Raw genomic sequence first — 12,093 nt, 5'->3', positions numbered from 1 at the left:
CCCCTTTTGACCCCACCCTCCCCACTGGTCCTGAAGGGATCATCCACCCTGGATTTCCTGTTTCCAGTTCCTATCTGTACCAGTGTACATCCCCTGGTCTAGCCAGATTTGTAAGGTAGAATTGGGATCATGATAGTGGAGGGGGGTGAGAGGAAGAATTCAGGAACTAGAGGAAAGTTGTATGTTTCATCATTGCTATACACTGCACCCTGACTGGCTCCTCTCTCCTCCCCGCGACCTTTCCAGAGTGGGATGTCCAACTGCCTACAGAAGGGCTTTGGATCTCCACTCCGCACTCCCCCTCATTCACAATGATATGATTTTTTGTTCTGATGATGCCTGATACCTGATCCCTTCGACACCTTGTGATCGCACAGGCTGGTGTGCTTCTTCCATGTGGGCTCTGTTGCTTCTGAGCTAGATGGCCACTTGTTTACCTTCAAGCCTTTAAGACCCCATACACTATATCTTTTGATAGCTGGGCACCATCAGCTTTCTTCACCACATTTACCTTCTGCGATTGTGTCAGGAGGGTGAGCATCAAGGAATGCCAGTTTAATAGAACAAAGTATTCTTGCATTGAGGGAGTACTTGAGTGGAGGTCCAATGTCCCTCTGCTACCTTAATGCTGAACCTATACATATATGCACATAGATCTATTTCTACATCCTCATATGTAAATATATTTACATATGTACATGCCTTTACTTAGACCTCTATATATACCCTTTGCCTCCTAGCTCTTTCCTCTATTTCCTTTTATCTTCCTCTTGTCCTACTATCATATTCAGCCTTCATTTGAGTTTGAGTAAATCCTCTCGGTTACATTACACTAGGTCATGCCCTACCAGGCCTCCTACATTAGGGCCTATTTTTAACAATGGATCTGACAATCAAAAGCATGAACAAAAACAGTAAAAAAAATAGGATTTCATTGAAATTTAAAACTTTTGCTCAACAAAGGGCTTTTGCAACAAAGTGAAGAAAACAGCCTTGGTGAAAAAAATTAGGAACCGCGTATCAGATAAGAGTCTGGTATTCAGAATATATAAAGAACTGCTACAACTTAACAAGAAGGCAAACCAATGAAAAATGCAGGTGAAAACACATATAAGCATTTCACTGAAGAAGATACAAATGGCCAATGAAAATATGTTCAACATCATTACCAATTAAACTAAAAACCCACTGCCATCGAGCACATTCTGACGGTTAGCAACCCTACAGGACAGAGATGGTTCCCTATAGGGTTTCCAAGGCCATAAATCCTTTCTTTTTTGTAAAGGCCGTAAATCTTAACAGGAGTATAATCTCATGTTTCTCTTGCAGAATGGCTAGTGGGCTCGAACTACTGCTTTTGTGTTAGCAGTCAACAGTGTAATCCACTATGCGACCAAGGCTCTATTAGCTACTACCCCCACCCCCAGCCCCCTACAAAACAAAAACATTACCAGGGTATAGATTTTGACTCCTCATGACCTCACGTAGAGATTCCATAATATAATATTGTATTATGTAGTACATGTTACTAAGATAAACAACCACAATATCAGCCAAAACAAAACACAATCATAAGTACCATTCTTCCTAACTCGAGCACGCCAGAGTTCAGTGCTTAACTGTATGTATATGTATGTGTATGTATCATATAAACTTACAGGTATACATATTTGTTTTTCTAATGTACTTTTATTTGTTTATTTTAATTTCTTATTAATTGGGAATTATTACATGTATCATATCATTCCATAAGTCAATCACATCAAACAGTATTGTACAATTGCTACCAGTTTTGAAACATTATTTTTCTTCCTGGACTCCTTGACAATATCTCTCTTTTACCACCCCCACCACCCACCCACCCCACTACCCACCCACCCCCGCTACAAACATAAACACCGTACCTACCCCCCTAAAATCCTTATTCTACTTGCTGTCCCTATAGGTTCATCAATCCTGGGTTTCATATACTGAAAGACAGAAAGGCATATAACACAACTTCAAGAGGGTGGCCCCCAACAACACAACACCTCTGAGGCACACACTAATGAGTAAACAAAAACAAAGTAAAAAAACAGAAAATGTTGAAAACCAGATGAAGTCCAGCATGCATCAGTGAGGGAATCAACTGACAAAGTTTTAACTGTTCAAATCAGTTTTTTACCTTTGGTCTTCAGATTTATTTTTATAGATACACTAAATACATACACACACATATGTATATAACAGAAGATATAGTTTAAGTAAATTAATTATAGTTATATAGTAACTATAACAATTCTATTTTATGAACAGGTAATTATGTTTATATTTGATTAACAGATATAATTTAAATAAATTTTATATAGTAAAAAAAGCATTAAAACAGTGAAAGAAATGGCATAATAGGATAATTTGTCATTTATTATAAGAATAGAACAATAATGTTTAGAGTTGATAAATCAGGAATCAATTATAAGTACATTACTTAAAGATATGGAAATAATCAAGAGGAGAATCATTATAGATATGCCTTCAATCTCTTCTCTGAAGAAAGAGATCCAATTTGGGGCAGAAAACTGCTATTTTTCATATAATTTAATGTAATATTATATCTATATTTTTAATTCTTAATTATATTTCATCAAGAACATATCCTATTTTCACGATAATTAAAATTTTAAATCTTACAAGAAAATTTTCCACTTTTATTAAATTTTAAAAGCAAACCAAAGACTACCGGTAAATCACAATTAAATAAATGTGCATGCTATATATTTCATGCACAGAAACATAGCTATAAAGGGCATGGTAAGCCTACCATCACTGAATTGATTCTAACTTATACTGACCCTATATAGGGTTTCCAAGACTAAATCTACAGGAGCAGACTGCTTCATCCTTCTCCTACAGAGTGGTTGGCTAGTACGTTTGAACTGCCAAACTTGGGGTTAGCAGGTCAATGCTGAGTCCACAGCACCATTAGGACTCCTTAAAGGGTACATAAATGGGGCTCAGTACTCCCATTTCACAGGTTACTGAGAGGATTAAACTTTTTTTAAAAATCATTTCATTGGGGGCTCTTACAGCTCTTATTACAATCCATCCATCCATCCATTGTGTCAAGCACATTAATACATTTGTTGCTATCATCATTTTCAAAACACCAAGGGTTCCACTTGAGCCCTTGGTATCAGCTCATTTTTTTCCTCCCTTCCCCACCCTCCATCCCCCACAAACCCTTGATAATTTATAAATTATTATTTCTTTCATGTTTTATACTGACCATGTCTCCCTTCACTCACTTTTCTGTTGTTTGTTCCCCTGGGAGGGGGTTATTATGTAGATCATTGTGATCGGTTCCCCTTTTCTCCCCCCACCTTCCCCTTCCCCTCCTGGTATTGCTACTCTCAGTATTGGTTCTGAGGGGTTTATCTGTCCTGGAGGCCCTGTGTTTCCAGCTCTTATCTGTACCTGTGTACATGCTCTGGTCTAGCCGGATTTGTAAGGTAGAATTGGGGTCATAATAGTGCGTGGCGGAAGCATTAAAGAACTAGAGGAAAAGTTGTATGTTTCGTCAGTGCTATACTGCACCCTGGCTGGCTTGTCCCTTCCTTGTGACCCTTCTGTGAGGGGATGTCCAACTATCTACAGATGGGCTTTGGGTTTCCACTCTGCATTCCCACTCATTCACATTTATATGATTTTTTGTTCTGGGTCTTTGATGCCTTATACCTGATCCCATCAACACCTCACGATCACACAGGTGGTGTGCATCTTCCATGTTGACTTTGTTGCTTCTCGCCTAGATGGCCGTTTGTTTATTTTCAAGTCTTTAAGACCCCAGATGCTATATCTTTTGATAGCTGGGCACCATCAGCTTTCTTCACCACATTTGTTTATGGACCCAAAGTCTTCAGTGATCGTGTCGGGAGGTGAGCATCATGGAATGCCAGGTTATTAGAACAAAGTGTTCTTGCATTGAGGGGGTACTTGAGTAGAGACTCAATGTCCATCTGCTACCTTGATACTTAATATAAATATATTAAATATATTTTAAAATACATATTAAATATAAATATATGTACATAGATCTATTTCCCTGCTGTTATATATAAAGCTATTTACATATGTACATGCCTGTATTTAGACCTCTATAAATGCCCTTTGCCTCCTAGTTCTCTATTTTCTTTTACTTTCCTCTTGTCCCAGTGTCATGTTTGGCCTTCATTCGGAGTCAGTAATTCCTCTTGGTTACATTGCCCTGGATCAAGCCTTACCAGGCATCCTACGCCTTCCTCACCATAAATTTTAAATCACTTATTGTCCCCTCGTCCCTGGGTTTGTTAACATCAACTTATTTTCCCCTGTCTTCCCTTCTCCCATGCACCCCAGGAACTATCGGTCCCATTGTTTACACCTCTGGATTGGAGGATTAAAACTTTTACATAGTGCCTGGCACAATATAAGATTCAATAGATGTTAGTTATCAGTGTAACTTATGATTATTAGTACTTATTATACATGCATAGAAAAGAAGGTTCAACACAAATATTAGAACAAAAGCTATTCATTTCATAAAGCATCAGTTACATAATAAGCTCGTAGTAACTATTTACTAGTTTAATGAATCATGAGTTCTATCTACCTTTCAAGGAATTGGCTAATTCCTTTGTATGACCACCAAATAAAATAAAGTCAGAAAACTGACTATATGAAATTAAAATAACACTAAATCCAAAAATTGATAAAGCACAAAGATAAAGAAAGTCATATGCTAATCTCTTAAATTTTAAGTGTAACAGCAGTAGCAACAGAAAAAGTGGTCACCATGTACAGAATATTTACTGGGAGTATTAAATTTATTTGCCTTTTTAGGTTTTCTGGTATTTAAATTTTTGGCTACAAATACTACTTTTACCAAGGTAAGTTAAAAAAGTATTGCTACTAGGGCTCCAGTTCATCATATATGCACAGGTTTATTCCAAATAAAACATGTTTAAACATGACTTGGCTACGGACAAGTTCTTTCACTAATACACCTTAGTCTCATTAGGGTGTATTCAAATACAGACTATGGTAGTTACATAACCTGTTGTCAATTTGAGACTTCAGAGTGAAGGGGTGGAGTTTAGCCTGTCAGGTCACAGACTGATAATCTAATTTCAAGGTGCTAAGGAGATATGTAGCTCTTTGGAGGGAAGACACAAGCTCCCTGCGAGACATTCCTGTGAAGAAGACACATGGAGCTATGCTAGAGAGCTGAAGGAGCCAAGTGGAGACACCTGCCAGCGCTGAGATGCATCCACTGCCACTGGATCCACAAGACTTTCCACCCACTGGCCTGTGATCTTCCTATATTTGGCGTCATTGCACATCTTGCGTGAGTTTGAAGAGGAATTTATGGACTAGTATCGATATATGGGATAAAAATCGGACTTATGGATTTGATCTGGACTGCGCTGGGATGTTTTCTCAATACACAATTGCTCTTTTATATAAAACTCTCTCTTATACATATTAGTGACTATGAATTTGTTTCTCTAGTCTACCCAGACTAATACAGAGACTCAATCAAAACAGTGGTGCCAAGAAATCTGCTGGACCAGTTAAATTCAAGGCAGAGAAGTCAGCTTAGAATAGCAGTTGTCAACCTATGAGTTGCAACCCCTTTGGGGGTCAAATGACCCTTTCACAGGGGTTGCCCGATTCATAATAATTGCAAAATTACAGTTATCAAGTAGGAACTAAAATAATTTTATGGTTTGGGGGGTCACCACAACATGAGGAGCTGTCTTATAAAGGGTTGCGGCATTAAGAAGGTTGAGAACCACTGGCTTAGAAGGTTATGGTGACTGTTTGGGGTGAATTCCAAAGAGGTTGTCTTAATACAGTGGTTTTCAACCTTCTTAATGCCACGACCCTTTATTACAGTTCCTCATGCTGTGGTGACCCCCCAACCATAAAATTATTTTCATTGCTACTTCATTACTATAATTTTGCTACTGTTATGAATCGTAATATAAATATCTGATATGCGGGATGTATTTTCATTGTTACAAATGGAACATAATTAAAACATAGTGATTAATCACAAAAACTATATGCAATTATATAATATAAACTATTTATATTTAATTACAAATAAATGAAATTTTGTCTTGAAGCCTGGTGTAGCATGGGTAACAGTCTGGGCATATCTGCATGTGGGTGGACCCACCTAGAGATGGACAGAGGAACCGTGTTTCGGTTCCTAAGACCATCGGAAATATGTGTTTTCCGATGGTCTTAGGAGACATCAGTGAAAGGGTCATTCGAACTACCACCCCATAGGGGTCATGACCCACAGGTTGAGAACTGCTGTCTTAATAGGTTTTTCTCAAAAGACACAGGAAGACCCCAGAGGATTACTATGAAGAAGTTTTAAGAAACATGAAAACTGAAAACTGCGCTGATTAAAAAAAACAAACAGGAAAATAATGCTAATATTTTTTTTCCTATTCCAACAATGCACCTGCTCATTCACCAAGGGAAGCAGGAACTATCCAATGAGAATTTCACTGGGAAATCTTACCTCATCCACCACATAGCCTTAATCTTGCCCCTTCTGACTTCCTTCTGTTCCCTAAACTCACAGAACATTTCAAAAGAACATGATCTGAGTCCCTCAAGGACGCCAAAATTGCTATTTGAAATGGTATAAATAAAAACCCTAGACTTCTTAGGGAAACACAACCTTCAGAAGTGTAAAGAAGGAGAACATGGTGAAAATCAGACCTTCACACTTTGGCAGTTTTTGTAAAGGTTCCTAAAATTGAATTTGGTAACAATATTTTTTACTTCCCTCATATAATTGGAGGAAGGGGGACTTTGAAAATGTTATTCTACATAAAAAATTATCTGTAAGGGCCCCAAATTCCAAATTATGTTAAGCTGCTTTTGAACAAATAAGACTAATTATTCATTCCCATCCACAAAATAATATTATCAATGTAACCTGTTTTCTGGGAGCAAATAGGATTCTAACTAAAATAAAAGAAGAACATGCTTAAATTTCCCTAGAAACAGCTGCCCTTGAAAGCATACCGCTATCTATCACAGGGCCCTATTGAGAAGTAAACACCTGACTGAGCAAAAGTAAGAATTAACTTTTCATAAAATTGCAGAAACCGGACATAGAAAGGAGAATGGACATATTTATATTTGTGTATACATTACAAATATTATAGATACTAATTTCTCTTACGAGGTTCACAACTTTCTTTGTACAAGAAACACCTTATCACCTCACCTGAAGATTCAAATAGAGCAAAAGGGGAACTGGACAGCCAGAGAGGGAAAGGAGAATGTGAGGACACTAGCTTCCTTCTTACAACCCTATCTGCCAAGGAAAAGAGGGATAGCCAGGTAAGGACACCCGTCTCCAAGCTTACCTGTGCATACTCTCTTTCAATAGCAGCCTTCTTTTGACTGAACGTCCTGAAAACAAACAAACAAAGATACTCATTACCTAAAGCACAGTGATAATAATGTCATGTGAATTTATCAACACCTCTTTCAATGCTATCTGAGAGGCTAAGGGTGAGGGATTCAAAAAAATTTAAATAAATAAATAGATGCTATCTGATAAGCTATTTGGGTAGGGGGCAATATTTGATTCATCTTTGTAAGCCTTGTATAGCTGCTTTTAAGAACTTAAACTCTGTAATCAGGCTATCTGCTGTTGTTAGTTGCCGTCATGTCCGTACCAACTCATGGCTACTCTGTACACCAAGCTGCCCAGGCCTGCACCATCTTCATACTCATTGATCCGTTTGAACTGGAATATCTGCCGACTTGCAGGGACAGGAGCGTGCTCTTTTAGCACCATATTAGGCACTATTCTGTTGTGATCCACTGGCAAATGTTCAGAAGTAGATCACCAGGCTTTTCTCTGGTGTTGTTGGATGCCATTGAGTCAGATCCAATTCAGTACAACCGATATACAACAGAACAAAATACTGCCTGGTTCTGTACCATTCTCACAAATGCTTGCACTCATGGTGCACTCAGTGTGTCAATCCATCCCACTGAGGGTCTTTCTCTTTTTCAGTGATCCTCCACCTTACCATACATGATAGTATTACCTGATAACATGTCCAAAGAAAAGAAGAGTCTCACCACCCTCACACTGAAGGAGCATTCTGCTGCACTTTTAACACTGATTTGTCCATGGTATAACCAATATTCCTCACCAACACCATAATCGATTCTTCATCAGTTGTTTAACTGGATAAGCCAGTGCCAACAAGTGGAATCCTTCTCCTGACATTCCCAAAGTGCACAGAGCAGAACTGTGCTCCTTAGGGCTCCAATGGCTGGTTTTTCAGAAGCAGATGGTCAGGCCCTTCTTCTACAGCAGTCAGATTGCGGTGACCCCCAACCATAACATTATTTTCATTGCTACTTCATAACTGTCATTTTGCTACTGTTATGAATCGGGCAACCCCTGTGAAAAGGTCATTTGACCCCCAAAGGGGTCACGACCCACAGGTTGAGAACTGCTGTTCTAAGACACATGTAGGTAGATTCCAACCTCCAACATTTTTGTTAGCAGCCAAGCTGTTTAACCATTTGCCTCAACTATGGACTCAGAATGGTTTCAGACTCTACAAAAATTTAGATTAAATAGTTCAATAGCTTAGTTCTTGTTGTCCAGTTGAACCAAGGACACACTCTATATCCATCTGGGCCAGTTACACTCTATGACCAAGGTCATGAAGCCTAACAGTTAACATAAACATACTGTATATGAATTTTACAAACCAAGGAGCGTATATGTGAGTACATAATAAATGATGAACGTTGCCCAAAGAGACGTTAGGCCTTGGCCCTTGATTTCTGGAAGTAATTTTTAAGTCTCTGGAAGGTGGAAAGTCTAGACTGGTAAATAGTGTGTTTATCTGAGGGTCACACCAGAGAGGCTGTGATAGCAATACAATTTATTCAGAGAAAGGAGGCGCTGAGCTACATGGCATCAGTTAAACTTCTATCGAAACTAGAGACAAAGATCAAGTCAGGGGCAGTCAACCATATCTATGTGAATGAGGCCCAATAAAAACTCTGGACTGCATGAGTCACGTAGGGTTCCTTGACTGGCAATACACGGTACATGCTATCATAAATCACGTGAGAGAAACAAGCACTTGTGCTTGAGAACACAACTGGAACCTAGCCTAAGCACCTGTTCCCATTGCTGATTTTAATCTCTATATTTTCGTTTAATAAAGCGCCCCGGTGGCATAGTGGTTACACGCTGGACTAGCTGCAAGGTTAGAAACCACCAACCACTCCAAGGGAGAGAGACAAAGCTTCTTACTCCTGGAAAGAGTCACAGTCTCAGAAGTCCACAGGTCCAGTTCTGCCCTGTCCCATAGGGTCAACTATTAGTTGGAATTGACTTGATGGCAGGGAGTTTGTTTTTTAGATTTATACATAATAAACCAAAAACATGAATATAATAACTTTCAATGAGTTTAGACTCTTTCTAATGTATTACTGAATTTCAGAGTTATTTGGAGACCCCTAAACTTTCAGTGAGAGGTTAGGGTGGTCTTGGAAGACCCCCTAACTCTATAATGAATGAGTTTAAGAACATTACCAGATAGTAGGCAGAACACCTAAAAATGTTTAAATTACAAGGGTAGTAGTAAAAATGGGATGTCAATAACTATAATGATGAATGTTATAAATGAAAATAGACATATTACACAAACTGCTAAAATTTTAAATGATATTCAAAATATCTTTTTAAGATATAATGGAGATCTAACATGTGGCTGGTGGGAACATAAAGTTGTACCACAATTTTGGAAAAATATCTGGCATTCCTTATATAACTAAACATGCATCTACCCTAACAAAGCAATTCTAATATTAGGTACTTATCTAGAGAAAGCAAAGCATATAACCACAAAAATATTTATACAAAAATGCTCACCACATTTAGCAAAATAGCAGCAAAAAACATGACACAGTCCATGTATCCATCAATGGAACAATGAATAAACAAACTGATATAATCATAAAATGAAATAATACTTAGCAATGAGAATAGATCAACTCCTAATGTATACAATAACTTATGAATCTGATAAAATTATGTTGAGCTGAGAAACTAGAGATTTCCTCCTTCTATAACCAACGGTGATGACTGGAATACAATAGATAAACCCTCATATAACTGGAGAAAACCACAGACCAGGACAAACTTAAATTTTTACTGTTTTTCTCTTTAACAAATAGTACTGGCAAAATTGGGCTTCCAATTGCAGAAGGACGAAACAGGACTCATACCTCTGTCCATATTTAAAAAAAAAAAGAATTTAAAAAAAACTGATACCAAGGGCTCAAGTAGAAAGCAAATGTTTTGAGAATGATGAGGGAAACAAATGTACAAAAGTGCCTGACACAATGGATGTATGAATGGATTATGATGAGTTTTACGAGCCCCCAATAAAATGATTTTTTTAAAAATAAAAGAATTTAAGATGCAGCAGAGACCTAATTGTAAACACTAAAATTATAAAGCTCGTCAATGATTCATGAAAGGATCACTGATAAGGGTACTACAGCAAAGTATGGTGAATCAGAAAGTAGATGGTATCCGCCTATCAAGCAGAATAGTGTCTGGGTCTTAAAGGCTTGTATTCAAACAAGCAGCCATCTAAGCCAGGAGTCAAACTAAGTCCACACTGGAAGAAGCACACCAGCTTGTGATCCAAAGATGACAATTACAACATTCGAATATGGGGAAGGGTAAATAAAGTATCAGAGCCAAAATTACAACCCCCCCCCCAAAAAAAAAGACAATTAAAAATAAATAAATAAAATGATGAAGTCACAATTTGTAGAAGACTATAGAGGGGACTAGGAACCCAAAACCCAACTAATGAGTATGTAGTCAGACTGAGCAGCTGGCTCTAGCCACAGGCAAGAGTCTCAAACAGCCTTACTGTCAGGCAAAAACCATTGTAAGACTGATTATGCTGATCAAACTCGATCCATGGCCAGATGACCTGCCTACAGACCCTACCTGAGTTGGTTCTGTGAGCAAGTATCTCGTACTTATTCCGTGACAGAAATTTCTTCCCCGGCTTTTGGAATGTTGATGAATCTTTTCTTTCTAACTCACTATTTTTATTTTGGTCTTTATATTATTATTATTTTATCCTTACCCCTTATTTCAAATTCAGTTTTTATTGTTTCTGATAAGTTTCCCAGTTTGTGACCCACAGGAGGAGTGGATACATAGTGATAATAACAGATACAGGGTTGAAAGGGGATGTAGGGGCAGGAGTGGGTGACAGGGAGGGAAGGAGGATTTCAGGAGTGGGAAATGAAGATGGGAACAGGGATGGTACACTAGAACTGACTGTGATTGTACAACTAATTTTAAAGGTGACTTAACCATGGGGGGGTTGTTCTAAAAATGATTTAGTAATGATCGTACAATTCTCCTTGATATGACTGAACAGTTGAACTATTAATGTGTATGCTATGTAAATTATGTGCCAATAAAACTTAAAAAAAAAAGATCAGCAATGAAAAAATAGGAAAAACTTTAAGGGCCCTAAAGCACAGTATACATTAAACCAAACATAGTAAAAAAACAAACACATACAGCAGAAGATAAAATAGGTAACTGGAACCTCCTGAAAAGATGACGTCAAAAGACTTCATCCAAAGAGTAAAAACCATTGCAGGTGGGATTGTACAATTGTACAACCACTATAGAAAACAGTACAATGTTTCCTTAAAAAAATGCACATACAAATACATATGATCCCACAATCTCTTCATTTTGCTTATACCCTAAAGAAACAAAGAACAAAACATGAACAAACGTATGCAAACCTATGTTTACTGAAGCAATTTCTATAATAGCAAAAGGATAAAAAACAATGCAAAACCCCAACTATAGAAGAATGGCTAAACAAACTCTGGTACATTCATACAATGGAATTAGGCATCCTTAAAAAACAATGATGAACATGGGAGACAGGGAGGTGGTGGGGAAAGGAAGTGGTATTAACAAATCCAGGGACAAGGGAACAACAAGTGATCCAATTTGGT

At 37.9% G+C, this 12,093-nt stretch overlaps 1 protein-coding gene across 3 annotated transcripts in view; it reads right to left on the bottom strand.

Annotated features, from left to right (window-relative positions):
* FCHSD2 (FCH and double SH3 domains 2) overlaps positions 1-12,093 on the bottom strand; it is a 264,805-nt gene that overhangs the window by 202,488 nt on the left and 50,224 nt on the right. For all 3 annotated transcript variants that reach the window (XM_004708805.3, XM_045293192.1, XM_045293193.1), the window contains one exon: positions 7,413-7,458. In XM_004708805.3, coding sequence (XP_004708862.1) covers positions 7,413-7,458 — 46 coding nt within the window. Of the gene's footprint in view, positions 1-7,412; positions 7,459-12,093 lie in introns of those variants that run through there.

The sequence above is a fragment of the Echinops telfairi genome, unplaced genomic scaffold, assembly GCF_000313985.2.
Source record: "Echinops telfairi isolate 266 unplaced genomic scaffold, ASM31398v2 ScPeMD7_1713;HRSCAF=2227, whole genome shotgun sequence".
NCBI classification, from domain to species: Eukaryota; Metazoa; Chordata; class Mammalia; order Afrosoricida; family Tenrecidae; genus Echinops; species Echinops telfairi.
This window is presented reverse-complemented; position numbering and strand designations above follow the sequence as displayed.